The sequence below is a fragment of the Athene noctua genome, chromosome 2 (genome assembly GCF_965140245.1).
Source record: "Athene noctua chromosome 2, bAthNoc1.hap1.1, whole genome shotgun sequence".
Lineage (NCBI taxonomy): Eukaryota > Metazoa > Chordata > Aves > Strigiformes > Strigidae > Athene > Athene noctua.
Window position 1 is genome coordinate 46,696,068 of NC_134038.1, and position 19,235 is coordinate 46,715,302.

The following is a 19,235-nucleotide window of genomic DNA, read 5'->3' on the forward strand; positions in this document are numbered from 1 at the left end:
CTGGCTTTACAGCTCTGAAGTTTTGTAGAATTTTATCTTCTGAGTGAGCCTCGTCCCTCTTATCAGGGTTCTCCCACTCTGCTGTTGTAACATCTTCAAAGAAAGAATGTAAAGGCAGAACTAACATCTTTCCGATGGGAGAGATCTGCCTTTTGTATGTGTATGTATATATTTAGAAATGCTTAGATTTCATCCAAGGAAGATGGTGAACATAGATCAGTTTTGTCCAACTGATCAATCAAGCATTCAAAGAACCTGCCTCTCTGTGGAATAAGTAGAGAAACTGAATTTATGCAAGATGTTCCATACATGTCTTTAATTTGTATTTGTATTTCGCTTTTATTGAATGACAACATTTTAAAGGATATATATGCTTTCCTTCTTACAAAGCAACAGCAGGTCATTTCTGCTTTTCATTAATAAATGAAGCCCAAGATCCTACTTTCACATGATCTTTCTTGTGATAGGGAAGTATTCTGTAACAACGTTCTTAAATGCTTCCCTTGACTGGTGAGAGCAACAGTGATAAAAAGTCTCTATCTTCATCAGGTGGAAGGCAAAGCCTCTTTAACACCAGTCACACTAGTTCAAAACACCTATTTCATGTTAGCTGCCTGTATTGGTACTGTTATTGCTCACCAAGATTATGCAATGTAAGACAGTATATTAAGACAATGCAAAAATCATAGTAACATACCCATTTATCATAAGTCCTGTTGTTGAGTCAGCAAAACAGCCTACAGCATATCCAGGATAATTCTAAAGTAGAATATGTAAGTCCAAAAACATAAGACTGCTTCCTGTATATAAACTTGCCCAGAGCTTGCTTGCATGTTTCTACAGCAACTTCCATCACTGGCCCACCTTAAACAACTTGAGATACAAGGTTTCATCACCGTACATCAGCTGATCTGAAGCAATGTTTTGTATGAGCTCTTCGTGGCAGTAAATAATTCAAACTCTTCTAAACCCCTTTCATTGAGGAGAGACTGAATCTAGCGTAATGCAAGTCGAAATGAGAAGTCCACATTAAACACTTTCACCAGGCACTGGAACACTTTCAAAGCTGAGTAATTATGATTCCCTGTGGTTTCATAGGTTAAGAGAAACTGAAGAACAACTTTGAAGTTGCTTGTTGATGTCACAGAGTTAAGTGTTTTATATACTTGCCATATTGAGTTCCTAAAATAAACTTTTTTTTTTTTTTTTTTTTTTCCCTACAGCACAGAGAAGTTGCATAGGGAATAGTGGCTATCCAGCCAAGGAGCCTGTCTTCTGCAGTGCAGACAGCCTATGTTTACAGGCAATGTAAGAACACAACACGAAGTGATTTTGTCCCTTTCATACCATCCCAGCCCTCCAGTTAGCAGCAGCATGCAAACCTTCTGAACTAGAGGTTTCATACCAGACCGTCACATTCAACAGGTGTGGATCAATCTCTGAACTTGTCCAAATCAAACACGATTTGTGGTTTATGTTACTATTGCCAACAACTGTATTAATATCAACCTGCTTCTAGTATTTTAACTTCAGAAATACATGAAAAACATTTCAAAGTTGTTAAATTTAATGACAAGGAAAAGCAGTCTGGTCTGCACCAATTTTTTTCAGGTTAATTTATCTTGTCTATTGAACAGTAGGCATATCTATGAGCAGGAGGCAGGAGTATCTGAAGGAAGCTTATCTATCCTCAAGCCTTGCTGCCAGCAGAAAAATGAGTCCTGAAGTCTCTAAAAATAGCAACTCTTACAACTTTCTCTGTTAGATATGGTAAATTATTTTACAGTTAAACAAAAAAAAACACCCAACAACAACCTAGGTATCGAGGCCATAAAATCACCACAGGTAGAATCACGAAGCCTTTGTTCCCATTCTCTCACATCTTTGCAGTATCAAGCAGTTTTCATTTTTCGCTGGATATGTATTTCTTTGAAGTGAATAAAGTCTTAGTAATCAATTTAATTGCACTCAGTAATATGCTCTTCCAGGAGTTTAAAACACTTAATGATTCAGATTCCATTTGTAAAAATTATGAGGTGTTCATTTAAAATCTTCATCCAAGAAATTGCTCGGGTACTGCAAAGACAACCAAAGGCAAGCCTATGCAGGCAGGGGCAGGCAGAGCTGAGTTCTTCTGCCTGTAGTGTTCCCAGCTGGCCAGAAACAAACCAGTTCCAGCTCAAAACATGCAACCATTTTCATGTGATGTGTCCAAGTTAATAGTCTTTATTTAGATACAACACTGCAATAATACTTCTATGTAGACTCAAGATTGGAACAGGCTCCCATCAGACAGCTCAGAGGCCAGGCAGCCAGACATGCTGGTTTGTAAATGTTAATGTTAATCGACCTACTAGGATTGCTTTCTCTATAGCAAGCAACAATTCTCAGATTAAATCCCCTTCATTTAAGGCTGTATATATTTACTGTAAGACACTAGACCCGAAGAAATCCATATCCAGTTATAAAGAAATCAGGACTCAGTCCTGCAAATTCTTACTCTGACACAAAGGTCCTCTGAAAGTTAGTGGGACCACTCTTCATAAGCAATGTCCCGGTTGATAAGATTCTTATCTTCTGTCAACATTTTATTTTTAAAATTAAATTGCTTTTACTCTAGTGCTGAAATATCATGGGATTCTGTATGCAAAGAAATACCAACAAATATATCAACAAATCTCTAAACACTGCTTCCCTAAGTATTTATGATAGTTTACTGCCAGAGACGTTTCACATACTAAGCTGTGCACTAAGTTTACGCACAAATACAGTTATGAAAGCAAAGTCTAGTTTTACAGAGGCTCCAAAAATTATGCATTCAAATTTCATTCATGAATAGTCACATAAGGAAGCCAGCAGTCTCTATGTCTGCACCTACTCGCACAGCTGCCTGGTCAGCAAGCAAAAAGCAAAGTCAGAACATAATTCTGGGGCGTTATTTTAAAGATACCGGGAAATTCTACTCTCAGGATGTTACTTTAGAGCAGCAGAAGCAGTCCATTTATAAATCAGCACATCTCATCCCATTCTGCCTTACCATACAAGTATCTCAAAATACAGTATGACAATGCACAGTGTGCTGAGTGTCCCCAATGACTGACACACAGGTCAGTCAAGGATTGTCTCCCCTTGCATCTACTTCTTCTTTTGTTCCCTTTTGCTTATGACTGGTCATATCAATAAGATATGTAAATATGCTTATTTCACCATGTCAGGATTACATTTTAGTTAATTCATTTCTTATACTAGTCACACATTTGAATCTACAGGAAAGCATTTTAACACAAACAGTATTTGTTTTTAACAATAGAAGTACAAATCCAATGCAGAGTAACAGAAACTACATTGCAGCACTCGGAGATCTCATGTAAGAGTTTAACAGAATAGAAGCTTGGAAACATGACAGAGGAAACTTCCATTAAGTGTACAAGTCCAATTTCCAATTAATGTAAACTAAAAGTGCCAAATAATAATCTAAACCAAAAACATCCCTCACCCTCCCCACTCCCTGCCTCCAGTAGATTTAGCTTAACAGTATCCAACCCAACTTTCTTTTGACTTTTGGTTGAGTAAACAGAGACAACTGACATTAACATATTTCCAAAACAATAGAAAATAGGACTAGAGATGAGATATAATGCAGTTTTGCCACTACTGACTAATGTCATTATACAGTGCCTTGAGACCCTCATAGGTAAGGATAACTCTGACAACACAGACATATCCCCCGCCCAAACACAGTAGTTTTATGAAACAAATTTTTGCTTACATGAAAAACACATCCTACTAAAAAAAACCCACAAGCAATAAAAAAATGCTATTTCTGGGAAGACAGACAGCTGTGATTTTTTTCTCAAGAAATCTCAGTTTACATATATATAGGAATGAGTTTTAAGTCCAGAACATCTTAGCATTTAAACAAACAAGAAGACTACACTAGTACAGTTACAGATGCTTGTAGTCTGGAAAGGATCATATCAGTGCAGAGTTACATCTTCCCAAAGCAGACACGGAATAAGCTGAAGCAGTCTGGGACTTACACATGCTAAACATACTGACAGGAACGGTTCAGGAAAAGAAAAAATTATAAAAAAAAGCTGAATCGTCCCTTAACTGAAACAGTTTTGTTTTGTTGGCAAAAAATCTTCTGTAGGTTAAGGTCTATACAGAAAGATACAGCAGCATAAATGCAATGCCTCATGGTTTAAAAACAACAGAGGAAACCTTAAGAGAAAAATGGAACTAAGATGGAAGTTTTCAGGAGCGAGAAACAAGAAGAAAACAGAGGGAAACAAAAGCAAATGTAAAGCATGAAAAGAAGCTTGTTGAAGGAAAAGGTAAACAAGAACAAACAGTACATTAGGGGTGGAAGAAAAAAAAAAAAAAAGCAGTGACATTTCATACCAGACTAAGACTTAATTAATATTCAACTGCATTTCCCTTAGCTACCGATGTATTTACATCTAAACTATCAATAGTTGTATCTGTAGTCATAATAAACCACAGATTAAGTATCTTCCCTTAATTTTTGAATCACCTCCAAAAAGAGTTAAACAACATTTTAGAAGGGAAAGGAATTACAAATTAGGGAACCCAAAAAAGATTTGCAGCTATCAGTGAAGATAAAAACCAGATATGGACCTTTGCACAACAGGAAGCAGTATTTTGCAAAAGGATATGGTCAAACACTAGAGACAGGACTCTACTGCAGCTGGAGCCTTAAACTCAGGTAACGAATGCTGAAATACATAAGAAGTATTTCCTCTTTTATAATTTGGGTGGAGAAGAGTGAAAAGAGGAGTAATACTCCCACTTCAAATTCTCTTGAGATTTTATGAAGAGTAGACTTTCCAATCTACAGCTACCAACAACAAGCTGCTTTACGAGAAATCTCATCGATTTATGCTACTCCTTAAAATCAGGAAAGTAATCCAATTCAGAAAAAAATCACAAATGTAGACCAAACATTTTTAAGAATTCCAGAAAGGGTTGTGCTGAAGAGGGATTTGTGGAACTGAAAACACTGACAGCAGCAATGTGGAACTACCAAAAAGGTGTCTACCAATTCCTTAAGAATAGTGTGAATCTCTCGTTTCTTTTTTTTTCCCCTCCATTTTTTTAGCTGCATGTTGTTTTTGCTGAATGCTACACAGCTAATACAGACTTTCCACTGAAACATTAAACCCATACTCTCAGCAACAGATGAGCATTCCTGAACTACTTTGCTACCAGAAAGTATGCACTTTATTGGCCTTATCATTGATAAGACATTGCTCAGGCTTTTCTATTGCTCTGAACATGAAAATATTAAGTGAAAACAAAACTGAAGCCCTGAGCAACACTAGCGGCATTATGATACACATTTAGTTGTTATCTGAGCTATCTTCAAGGTATCTGTCAAAGTCTCTCCAGTTGCCAGACACAGATGACCACAAGAGAGCCCTGCTCCGCGCCCTCCCCCCTGCAACAACAGGGGGTTCCTACAACAACACAACCAGCATTCTACCAAACCCGCTACGGCAAGCGCAGCCATTTCTCCCTACTCACCATGGAGGGTAGATGTGGATGACATCCTGTGGCCTGCTCTTCAGGTGAGCTGCTGTTTCTCTTGCAAACAGGACTTTGAGTATTGGTTCTCCTGCACTGATGATGGTGTCCTCCGATGAAAGAGTAGCAGGAGACTGTTCCAGTTGCTGGCAGATGGCAATTTGTATTGTACACTCCTCAAACATTTCCAGGATCTTCACAATTAGGACACCAGATTTATCTGGAAGGTAAATTAAAACGAAAAATAAAAATACAGTCTGGAGGAGGAGAAAGAAATGCTGGCATTCTGAAGATGTGCATCCCTCTGCAGGTATGTCCAACTGTGAAAAATCTACATTTGAGTAGAATATATTGCCCCACTAAAAGACATTTTAAGGTTTTTTGGTAATTTTTCTTTTCTTTAGAGATACTATTAACTGTGGAGACAAAAGCCCACCTGCACTTCTTCAAACACCAATGAAATCACAAACTGCTTACAAGAAGCCCTCTCTCACCACATTTGAACTTTTTAATCTTGCAACTCATTCACTTTATTCAGTCTTTTTTTTAAATTACATATGGCCCAAAATAAAATTATTTAAAACCAGAATAATCACAGTGTGTTAAAAGTGAATCTGTGTTTGCCCTCCCTAACCTTTCTCACAGCAACGGTTGTCAGGGACCAAGTCAGAAGAGCACATGTTAGGTACAAAGCATCTAAAAGCTGGTGATTCACATTTAGAGGCAAATGAGGAGAAAGAAGGAGTAAGACAGATGCATTGCCTGAAAACAATTATTGCAAAACCGATAACCCATTTTATCAGTAGACAATCGGGATACAGAAGGCAGATACCAGCACCCCCACAGTTCGATTCTAAGCACTTTTGTCTGTGCTGAACAAGAAGCAACTTTGCACTGAAATTAAATTACTTCTACGTCCCTTTGCAGCTGACACCAGTGCAACAGCTACTCTGACAGACCTGCACCTGTACTGTAAGATTATGTAAAATTTCCTCGCTTTTTCAACTAACCCCATTCAGATTTGCGCTCTAGTTACTGAGGGGAGAATTGTTAGCTACCTGCCAAATGCTACAAGTTGGTAGTGGGGAAAGACAGGGTGCCATAGGACAGAGGCAGCAGAGCCCCAATTCTGCCCATTTTGATTTACAAGTTCTGTTGGGAAAAACACAGCATCCCAAGAAAAACAGCTGATATAAATTATTGTCTTCCCACAGCAAAGAAGCAGCAGTGGAGGAACTGTGGATGTGATACTGGGACTTAATGGCAGAGCTGTACTAGTTATTTGTTTGTTTATTTTAAGGCCCATTTCACAATTGTGAATGCCCTTCCTTTGGAAAATAAATCAAAATAGTTTTAGTTTATGAGAAACTTAAAAAAAACCCAAAAAACCCAACCCTCAAGAAGCCCAAACCAAAGAAACTGGGCCCTAAAACCTTTCAGGTTTATTAAATAAAGTTAAATTCTACAAAAAAAGAAAATATTTTGTCCCTGTTTTGTATTCCTCAGTCTTTATTACATTTTATACTGAAACTGAAATAAAGTAATTTTGAAATATGAAACTGAAATGTTCTCAAAAACACTTTTATGTGAACCAAATTTTCATCACATGCAAAATGCTTCTGCAAAGTGTTCTGTTTCTCATGAAATCCAGCAGGAAAAAGGGTTCCACCAGAAAGTCCCCCAAATGATGTACATAAGCCATTTCTGTCCAAGCCATCACAGCTTGACCTCCTTTTTTAGATCTGAGAAGCAAAAGTAGGAGAACCGATCCTTTCTGCCAAGTCCCTTGAGATGGGCTGAGGAAGAGAGATGGTTGTCACTGCTATTACTCCTCACCACTGCCACCTTCTCAGGGAAAACTGTAACACCAGTGTCACTCCAAATACTCACTGCACTGTGTTAAGGCCTGTTTATATGCAAACTTACTACTAAGTGTGAGCATGGACTAGTTTTCTATGCCTAAAGGCAAGGACTTAGAATATTCACACTTGAGTTCTGTTTTGCCTGACTAGCTGCAGTTGTGGTCCTCTGCAACCCCAAGTCATGTGGCATGCATAAACAAATTATCCTAACCACAAAAATTCTCAGCCTTCAAAGTAACTGAGCATTTACCTCTCCCCTCCAGACATACTGCACAATTTGCATTTTCACCCACTAAAAAACAAGTAAAAAAAAAAATCAACCTCAGTTTTGAAACACACCAACAATTTGTTTAAAAAAAAAAAGGTATTAAGACAGCTCGTAAGACTGTTCATCACTTCCAAACTTCACATTTCTTACATGCAGAATTTTATGACAATTCTTACTGGTCAGCTGTGTATATGTTACTCAGCTGATAAAGCAGGTTGAAGACAGTGAATGACAACCCAATAACATTTTTCTTTTAAATACCTCTGACTATAAAACAGTTTTAAATACTGGATAAATCAAGAACTGTATCTATATGAAAGCTTCTAATAGACATGGGAGGAAAACACCGCACCAGGGTACCAGTCTCTTGCAAGCCAGTCTTAAAGTTGGCACAAACACTGGGAGCTGATACTAAATGAAGCTGAATGCTTCTACATTAAAAGCAGCCCAATTTCAACAACTAGCCAAGTCTCACACTTGGCACACATGTGCATTCTACAGAACCACAATCTATTTGTTTATTTAGATGCACAGAGATAGTTTAATTTAATTACTCAGAAATTGTTATTACTGCCACTAATAGAATGCTCTCTTGAACAACATGGCAAAACACTTCAGATTCCTGGCATGTGATGAAATACTGAAGTTCAGAACATAGCTTCTTTTTAAATTCATTTGGCTCTTTTATTGTTATGTCAATCAAAAATAAATCAAACATATGTGGCTTCAAGAATCTGTGGGTGAGGAGATGGGCTGGATCACAGCAATTTCTATGGTTTCCAGAGTTTACTTGTTTGCTCATCTGTGTGAAAAGCTTACTTTTAAGTTTTTGCAATGTTCTCTTTCACCTTGGGTAATTCACAGAAGTTCTCCCTTGCTGAAGTCCTCATTCACTATATTCCACTTGCAAAGCAGAATTACATCCCAAGAAATCCAAACCTGCAGATGTTCAGGTTTCATGGCAATACCCAGTAACCTTAAACAAGAATACCTTACAATAATATGTATTTTAAAAGGTGCAAATAATAACAACTGTGCTTGCAATCCTGCCCATTCCTACAATGTGTATTCATTCATTTCCCATTTTACTGTCTAGAGCACTTATAAATCTTTCTTCAGCGTTAGTTTTTAACAAAATCAGTGAGCTAATCCAGCTAATTGCAAAGCCACCAAAGCACATGGGTAGATAATAGCGAGAGGAAAGAACAAGTGATGGAAAGAAGGGAGGTAGGACAGGAAGGGACCAAGGGAGGATAGTTCTTTTCAGTGACAGCCCAACCAGGGTGAATTAAGCCAGTTTCAAACACTGTCCAGTTACTTCTTTTCCCCTATGGTGCCCAGGCTGTGCTGTCCCTGAGACACTCCTTCAGCACACAGGAAGGACAGGCAAGATGAAGTCACTGAACAGATATGGGTTGTTCAAGCTGTGAAGTCCACAGGCACATTTGATCCCATAAGCAGTACATCTATTCTACAGCTCTCGACCAGACTCTCATCTTTTTTGAGCCTCAGCATCACAGTGGATAGACATCACACTATGGTAATGAAAACATGGGTCAGAGCATGCCTAGTGTTATCTTTCAACCACCAACTCTAGGGATAACACTATACAATGGAGGAACCCTGAGAAAGAGAGAAGGAATAAGGACTGCAGGTACCTATGGAATGCTTGTTTGAAAAAACTTCAGTTTACTTACTTGAAGGTAACCTTTATTCTCCCACTGAAAGACAAGTCCACATGCACACTCACAGAAAAGGACCATACTGCTGTCTGGATGCGTTCAAAAATCTTCTACTCAAACAGCAATTTGAGGACTGCCTAACAAAGCTCCACTTTGGTGCCAGATGTCTCTGCAACAGTGCAATGTTTGAGGGAGATAAAGATGGAAACCCAGGTAGCTGCCTAATCGGTGTCAGACATAGGTACATTTCTCAGCAAAGCCCTGGGCACTCTGAGCCTGGGTTTCAGAGGGCTGCTGCAACTCAGCATGCCCTAACATGGACAGCTGCTCTTTCCAGGACCTCTCCGTAGTCTTCATACATAATCAGCTGGAAAGTCAGTGAAATCATCCACTGACACAGACTCAAGGATCATTTTGAAAGATCTGGCCCCATGAATATAAACAGAGAGCTTATTAATCCCAGGGGCATGAAGTATAAATTCAATCCCTGATAAACAAGGCTTGAGGTGCGAGGAAGAAAGAAACTGACAAATCTCACTGCGTGTGAATTTTGAAGAGGCATTTGGGATGTATAATACGACTCCTCTGAAGACCACCATTTAAAAGGAAGGTATATCAGCCACCAGGGCCTGTAATGCTCCCTCATTTCTAACAGAATTTTCTGTAAGAAAAAGCTTCACAAAGACATGCAGCAACATGCTGGCTACTAGTGATTCAAAATGTTGGTCACTGAAGGGCCACCGTACAAGAAAAATCAGGTACCAGTGATGAGCTGGCTTAGTCTCCGTAAGGTCACATCTGCCCTTTGCAGGCTGTTTGGTAAGTGCTACCCACTGGAAGACAACAGACAAAAGTCACTGCTAGATGGACTGTGATCAAACAAATTAATTCCTCCAGACCTCACAAGAGGTCCAGAATGAGTGAAGCCAGCAGGAAAGACTGACTGGTGGGAAGAACAAGTCATTTAAGCAGTGAAGTTTCTCTGGTGAAGACTCTCAGTGATTGACAAGAACTTCCCTCACCTCTCAGTCAAGAAACAAGAAGCTCTAACAAAAGCCACCCAGCAGCCCTTCCATGAGGCAACTGGATGGAAAGATTTAGCACCACCCTATCAGCATACACAGGAGCCACATCTTCAGTCTCCTCAAAGATAGATAGATAGATAGATAGATAGATAGATAGATAGATAGATAGATAGATGAAGAAATGCTGATCCAAACTCAGGCAAATGGGACATTAACCTCTCGCTGTTACTGTTAGCAGAACCTTTGAAATCATGGGAAAGGTCTTTTTGGCAACAGCAATAATGGAACAAACCTGGCAAAGACCATGGGTATAATTTAAAAAAAGCGCCTGATGCTTCACAATTGTGTGATCAAAACAGTCTATATTGTGTGAATGGGTTCAGAAAAATAAACAGTAACTTCTTGGTAGAAGAAAAAAAATTTAGAACGACTAAGATGACAGACATTAGTTCTAGTTCAGAAAGTCCCTGAGTCAGAGATCTTTGGGAGATTGTTGGGAGAATACTTTGAGGAAATATCATCAAGTGTGAGCTCTGTTATAATTTTTCCTAGCCATTTTGTTAGCTCTTGTCACTGTCAAAAACAGGATCTTAAGGTAGAGGAACTTTTGGTTTAACCACCTAGCAGATCTGCTCTTACATCCATCGTTAATTATTTAATTCCAGGAAACCTCTGAGATGTCAATCTCTCACCCCAACTTGCAACCCAGACATGAAGTAGCTCAATTAATCCACAAAGATATTTCAAGTGTGTGGGAGATGAAGAAGCACATTTCACACTGAATGCATCAGTTTCCCTGGTTAGCTCCTTTAATTTCTGTTTACTATTTCAGTACATAGGGTGATACTGCCGTTCAGTCATATACCATGTCATATGCCATGACATCAAAACATGTTCTGACACAGTTCTTTGCAGATGTTCTGCATTACTCTGCATTCCAGGGTGGTTTAAAAAAAAAGTTAAAAAGAAGTAAAAATAAGTTCCCCGTTCATTTGGGCATCACAGAACCCAAGATCTTGAGCCTTTTGAAAACTTCAGCATGACTCTACAGCCTCTGGCAGAGTGAAGGTCCTTAATCTTCAGACCTAATAAAGTGGCTTCACAGCAGATGCATATATTTATGTCACATCACCACTGAATGTACATGGTCATGGATGATGCACTGGCCATGCAAAAGGCAGCCTAGGAGGGAGGCTAAGAGGAAAGCCGGTCTGGTTTGACTCTTAACAACCAAAAAGCAGTTTGGAGAGAAGAGGAAAAACACCGAGGAGCGCAATTTTAAAGGAAAAATGTTCAGACATTCTGGATTCATTGCCTGAAATACAACTCTAAAGTTTGTTTTAACTCTGTAACTACCAATAAGGAAGACATATGAGGAGAAAAATACAGAAATCATGATCTCTTGGGGACTGCATATTTTAGGCTTCTCTTGCTACACAGTGACACAAAACTGAACACACTGTAGGGAAAGGATCCATGGGACGATGTATGGAGATGCATCAGATGTTCACATCAGCAAGACTACATGCAGTTTCATCTCACTCAAATGCATTTTGCTAAAATGTTACTGTGCAAGTGTTCCAAAAGAGCACCTATAGCCTTGAACAGAAAGCTCTCAAAGGGAACAAACTCTCTTTGGAGTCAGTTGATAGAATTCCAGCAGCAGAGCAGTCCCTATGAAACCTACAGGGTGAGGAAAAGTGCTTCAGGACAAAAAACGGGTGTGCAACACTTCCCAATCCCTGAAGAGGAAGCTGAACCAGAGAGTAATTTACCACATTCTGCATGATTTGAATGGTTTGAATGGATCACCAGTGTACCTCCATGCAGATCAGATCAGCAGAATCCACCACATCATTAACAAGAGCAAACCAAAGGCAGGCTGGCTCCATGACAGCGAGTATTCCCACACTGTCATTTTTCAATTTTCCGTTCTTCCATGAGAATTTAAAAATCTTGCAACATTGAGGGAATACATCTCACCCACAGGGCTGAAGGACACGATACGCCCATCTGAATGTAACTAAATGTGACAATCATACACAACACAAAGTAGAAATAAATTTTCATTTAAAGGCCACAGTACCAGTACAGAAAACAGTGAACTACAAGCACACAGAACAGATCTTACAAACACAGCAGAAAACTGGACTTTAGTAAAATGCCAAGCAGTGTACAGCTCTGCTCCACTTGAACATTCTGGAAAAAACCCACCAAACTCATATGCAAGCATAAAGAAGAGCAGAGTGGAAATTATTATTATTATTGTGATAGTAAGAAGTCTCTAGTAATAAAGAACACACACACCTACCAGTGTACAATATACATGTAGACTATCATACAAAGCAAGTATGACAAAGTAACAGAGAAACTCCTCAGCTACAAGACATACCCCATATGTGACACTGAAGACAAACCAAGAAAGCCAAGCAAGAGGTAAGAGTACTTTAACACCTTCCTTTCAAATCAATAAAAAATAAAAAAGATACTTAATGCAAGTAGAGCTTTCTGAAAACAAACTCATAGGAAAACCCAAGGGATTGGGAGGAAGATGAGGTTGCTTGAGTCACATTAATCTTTGGAAAACTGCTAACAAATATTTGTTTTGTGCAAAGGCAGTCAGGACAACCTGTATTTGTTCTTCCCAGCTAAACAGTCACAATGCACAGTCCTTGATCTTAATGATATCTGAATGATATGGGAGAAGGGCAGATGTTTTTAAGAAAAACAAATTGCTGTTACTTTTACTTAAAGAGCTATCAGACAAATCTTATATACGAACTGCAGTTTAGAAGTGAATTTGTACTGTACTTGACAGTTGAATTTCTAAAGAACATGGCTGAAAAGTTAAATTATACTTTTACTTAACTGGCAAATTCTTTAGAAATATGAACTACAAGAAATACAGGTGTTACATTCAAGTCATATTTCTGCTAATCCTATCTAAAAGCTTTTATAAAATAACATTCCCATGAAAAGTACAAAGAATCTTGGGCAATTAATGTTGGGAAAAGTACTTACTGCACTAAGAAAGTCAATTTATGCGTTTGGTTCTGACGGATGGATCAGATACACATCATCAAAGTATGAAGTAAATAAAGAAAACCCTGGTTTATGCCTTGTTTAACACAGCAAAGCGGCAACACACTTCCAAATTTGTCTCTCTCCGTTTTGGTTTGATTTTTTTTTTCAAAGGCATTATTTCATCCCAACATCATTTAACTTATAAGTGTCTAACATGGGTTCCAAAACTGCAGTTGCTAGACACCCTCCTGGGACAGTACTTACTATCTGCAGTGGAAGAATAGCCAAGCCTACATTTTCTGGTTCAGGCCACAAAGTTTTACTTTCATTCTCAAGTGTAAAATGTCAAATTACAGGCATAAATCAAAAGAAAAACATGCTTTAGATTGGCATCCCATTATTGTTCTTTCTCCTCCCTCACATAAAAGTCTGCAGGCCAGACATAAAAAAAGTCAGCAAGCAGGTAGATTCCAAGCAGACCCTTGCAATCTAAAGTCAACCTTGAAAACCAGGTGGAGATTCCAATGTTTTCACAGTTTGTACAAAATTATCTGGTTGCTGTTCTGATCTATACATGTTGTTGTTCTTCTGGGCTGCCAAATTCTGAAGCCATTCAAAAGATTTTTCTCAAAAGCACACCAAATTTTGCAGGCACAATGCCTTCTTGACACATCTACATTCATTTTTAAAAGGCTGCTGAATTTGTCTGAGCTATAAACATTATGCATTCTTTATAGGAACATATATGTAAGCTGCTTACAGTGACTGTCCATGCCTTTATTCTCATTAGAAAACAAGAACAATAAAAGAATTCTTGTTTGAAAAATACAAGTTTACATTTGATTTTTTCCTTCCAAATGCTGTAACAATTTCAAACAGTTGGCTAGGAAAAAAAAAAAAAAAAGACAAACCTAAATTTGGCCACTTGCCATGTCTCTTAATTTATAGTATTAACCCTTAAGTAATAAAACAAACTATCAGGAACTAAGAAAATAAGCAACAACTAGCAAAGCTCAAACTTTCCTGTTTTTAGAAGGATTTTGCATGGTAAAAGGAAACTCTCTTAAGGACTACCCTTGTTTTGTTCATCTACAGATAAATTTTTGTGCAAGTCTCATGGCATTCAAGCTGTTAAAATCCTTTCTTCCTATCACCTTAACTAGTCACTGAAACTGAAGCAGGGGAGTGACTGTTTATGTCCTCTTCTGTAAATCTTTCAGCTTTCCTGAAAATATGGGCTTGTGTGAAGGCCTGTCCTCACCTCCAGGGCTTCACCCTCCTTCCCTCATGTGTGTCCCACTTGACTCAACAAACTGAAGTACTGTTGCCCCTTGAAGGTCACTTGCCCCTGAGAGGAAGGAAACATCAAAGGTTTGGGTTTATTATCAATTTATACTCAAATTAAATTGTAATCCAATCCCAAATCTTAATCTCAGGCCAACAGTACCAAATTCTTGTATTACAAATGCTAGGGGGTAATATGCTTCTGCATTTCAGGTAAAGAACTGCTTTGATGATAACTGCAAAGAAAAGAAAAACAATAGCAAATAAAATGTAAAGTAAAATTTCAGAAGTTACATAAGGAATCTACATGAGTTTGTTTCAAATATTGTTAGCGTCCTCTCCTATAGACAGGAAAGTTGTCGGACTCTAACTCAGAAAAGCACTATTTTTTCTTCCACATCATGCAATCCTCATATAACCAGCAGATGTTGACAGGAAAAAGGTTTGGGTTTTTGTTCTGTTCCCCCCCCCCAACTGTCCAGATCTTCTCTTTACTCAAACAGGAAACTTCACAGGGAAACTGCAGTACTGCATATCGAAAAAAAAAGCTTGAAATTAGTGAAGCCCTTGCATATATTACTCTCAATTCATCAGCATGACTAATCAGAGGCTTGCTGTTATGGGGACTGCACACCTTTCAGCATCCCTTTTACATCTTGTGAAGAAAAGATTTCTGAATTTGTGGCAAAAAGATTTCTGAATTTGTGGCAAAAAGATTTCTGAATTTGTGGCAAAGAGCCTGACATCAATCTCCGTTAGAATGAAACCACAGCAACCAACACTGTGTGGAATGGGCAAGCTTTGGTCTTCTCTCCTTTCAGGCCTCTGCCTGATACAGTTAGCTTGATTACAGAAATGGAATTACCAATCACCTTGCAAAAAAGCATATCCTTAGTGAGTGCCTATCCCAACACAGTGACAGGCTGCCAAATGCAATTTTGACCCAAAATTGTCAAAATGGAGAAAACACAAATATTTCTTCTACACTACAGAGTGAGTCAGCCAAAAGTGAGACCCCCATGCACTGTATAAAAATCAGAAAGTGTGTGCTGAAAGGAGGCGCTCTTTTCTGGGTAGTGATTCATCTCTGTGACCAAGAGGCAGCCAAACCACAATGGTTACTTACAGAAAGGGGTCGGGGAAGCAAACAGAAAGGAATTTTTTAAAAATAAAGCCAAAAGAAGGGGGTTTTTGATAGCATGGACATTGATACAACATAAAAGTAAACAACAGCAAAACAAAGACCTAAAATTCTCTAATATGAAATACTCAATGGGGGGAACAGCCTGCACTTCTGGAAATGTTTTTCCTTAAATCTCAAATGGAAGGAGGACTTCAGACTGATCTTACTTGAAATTACCTCCCTTTGCCTTAGTAATGAACTTCTTGTTCTACGTGTCTATGGGATATCCAGAATGACATGACAGCTCTCCCAGCAATTAAGTTACTTCAATCCTCCACATTAATCTTCAGACTCCTCTGATAACTCATTTAAGTTTGTCATTTAAGAAGTTCTTTCCTCTACTTCTGTTGCTGAAGTCAGAAACAGTCCTGGAAACAATGTGGTTTAGAAATACTACTGGGCAAAACAGAGGGGAAAGAAAATCAAAGAAGAATCTCAGATTAGTGAGACACCCTTAGTATGAACCTGAAAAGATGAAGGCTGAAAGTGGTATTTGCTGTGCTGACACTTCACATTTCCAGACTAGAAGCAACCAGAAAGTTATCTAATTACATTACTAAAATTTCAACCATTTCGACTGACATTTCCCAAACCAAACACCAGTTTTGTTTTGGTGACACGAAACAGTATGGCCACTCTAAGAACAAAACTATCAAAAATAAATTTTGCCCTAGATGAAAAAATATCCCCAAAATATTATCACAGTTATTTTAATAATTATTTTATTATCCTCATACTTTGGAATAAGGACTTGGAATTGGAATTGGAATTGAAATTTAGGCTGTGAAGTTGAAGTGTATTCCTAAATTATGGCACATTCAGCATCTTTTGAAATTTTAGCAAATGTTCATGGGTAAATGAACAGTAGTTTGTCCTAAAGACTTCTCACTTGCCCAAGTTAGAACCACAGAATCACTTAGGTTGGAAAAGACCCTTGGGATCATCAAGTCCAACCATCAGCCCTAAAATTTTCTCTTAATGTCCTGTCTGAACCTCCCCTGTTGGAGTTTAAAGCCATTCCCTCTTGTTCTATTGCTAATCACCTGTGAGAAGGCACCGGCACCAACCTCTCTACAATGTCCTTTCAGGTAGCTGTAGAGAGTGGTGAGGTTTCCCCTCAGCCTTCTCTTCCTCAAACTGAACAGTCCCAGCTCCTTCAATCGCTCCTCATAGGATCTGTTCTCCAGGCTCTTCACCAGCTTTGTTGCTGTCCTGGTTTCAACCAGGATGGAGTTAATTTTCATTGGAGTATTTCACGTCATGCCCAGGTGGGCGGGTCACTCCACCCCGTCTGCTGGTGGGGCAGTATTGTTGCTGGGGGGGGGGGGGGGGGGGGGCCAGTCACTGCGCTCAGTAAGCCACAGTTGCATTTTACCCGTTTTCTTTTTTGAACTCATTATTGTTACTGTTGTTCGTTTGTTATATTTAGTAAATTCTTTCTTGTTATTCAACCCACAAATTCTCTTCTTTTGTCCCTCCCCTATCTTACCAGAGGGGGGAGGGGGAGGTGAAGGGCCAGCCATGTGGCGTCTATGGCTGCTGGCCAAGTTCAAACCTCCAGAGTTGCCCTCCTCTGCCCTCGTTCCAGCACCTCTATATCTCTCTCGTATTGAGGTGCCCAAAACTGGACACAATACTCCAGGTGTGGCCTCACCAGTGCAGAGTCCAGGGGGACTATCACCTCCCTACTTCTGCTGGTCACACTATTTCTAATACAAGCCAGGATGCCGTTGGCTTTCTTGGCCACCCGGGCACACTGCTGGCTCATGTTCAGCTCCTTGTCAATTAGAACTCCCAGATCCTTTTCTTCCAGACAGCTCTCCAGCCACACCTCCCCAAGCCTGCAGTAATCCATGGAGTTGTGGCCTAAATGCAGGACCTGGCACTTGGCCTTGTTGAAGCTCATCCCATTCTTGCAGATTTTCACTCTGATGACAAAAGACATATCCCAGAAATGGCTCATCTTCTGCCAAAACTAAATCATCTTGAAGACACTCATCAGAATTTTTTAAATGTACTTTGGGATAGAGCAAGGTATTTTCCCATAGTCTTTTTCTCATAAAATGCTAACGAATTCTGACTCATTTTCTGAAAGAAAGAAGAATAATCAAAGAAAGGAATTCAGCCAGAGGCAGATGTTAGCATGGAACGTTTCAGCTTAGGAGTTAAAGTCTAACAAAATGGTGAGCAGCCAAACACAAGGTTTTGTACTGACACATGCAAAGCAAGGACAAAAAGAATATTAGCATATTAGTAATGTTGCAGATCCATTACTATAGAGAACACAATTCATTTTATTAAAAAGACAGACCTATTCAATTTTTGTTCCGTATTTTAGAAGCAGCAAGAGAATGTCCTCATACCACAAAAGAACAATAAAGTAACCTATCCATTAGTAATTCAGGTGGAGGATAAACAACATGCAGAAGACTTGACTGGTTTTAAGTCAGCATGCCTGTATAATTTTCAACACAGCAGTTATGAAAAGAGTTAGCTAAAGACATCTACGGTTCTCTAATGTTACTTTCTAGTGACTCTTCAAATACTTGGGAAATTCCAGAAGACAAAGGATGATGATATTGTGCTAGTATTCAGGAAGCGCAAACAAAGTCACCCACAATAACTGGAGACCAGCTAGCCTGACATCAAATCTAGGCAAAGTAACTAGAAAAATAAGTAAGGAATTAAGGTCAGAAATATAATGTACCATTCCACATGGGTGGCATTTTGAATACGTAGAATGCAAGTGGCCACAGGATGAGCCCTCTAAAGCTCTGGTGTGAAGTTGTGAGATCAGCGTTAGCCAACAGTTTGGGTGTGACTTAAAATGTACAACCTTCCTATGAAAAAAAAACAAACAAACAACCACTTCCACTATCAGTAATGTACCCTTTAAGTGGAATGCAAAAATAATATTTCAGAGAACATTATGAATTACAGTTACAGCTTTTTACCAGTGAAGAATCCTAACAGACTAAGAGCATTTCCAACAGAACTTGAAAGTAAACACTCATGCTATTAAATGGTTTCATCAGTGACATGAAAACAAGTTAAAAAATAATGTAAGAAACTGTGTGGATACCACAAATTCAAGCAAATTTGTGACTAAAAGAGGACAGGTTTGACATACACAAGCATCTGAAATGCGTGGTTAGCTGGGCATACTCAAATGAAGACAACCTGCATACAGCACAGATACTTCCCTGTGTTTAGGTAGAAGAAACACAAACGGTAGCTGGAGAACAGGAAACAGGATCTCAGAAAACAACGGCTAAAGAAGTTATGAAATCACATTGGACAATCGATTCAACATGAAGTCAGTCCCAGCATTGTGCTGTGTCCAAAGTCAAACCAGACTCA

General features: G+C 38.9%; 1 protein-coding gene across 5 annotated transcripts in view; it reads right to left on the reverse strand.

The window, feature by feature from the left end:
• SPIDR (scaffold protein involved in DNA repair) overlaps positions 1 to 19,235 on the reverse strand; it is a 205,464-nt gene that overhangs the window by 118,508 nt on the left and 67,721 nt on the right. For all 5 annotated transcript variants that reach the window (XR_012633106.1, XR_012633108.1, XR_012633107.1 and 2 more), the window contains exon 8: positions 5,548 to 5,767. Coding sequence is in view for 2 of the 5 variants with exons in the window: in XM_074898993.1 (XP_074755094.1) it covers positions 5,548 to 5,767 (220 nt within the window). In the remaining 3 variants the exon portion in view is untranslated. The remainder of the gene's footprint in view (positions 1 to 5,547; positions 5,768 to 19,235) is intronic.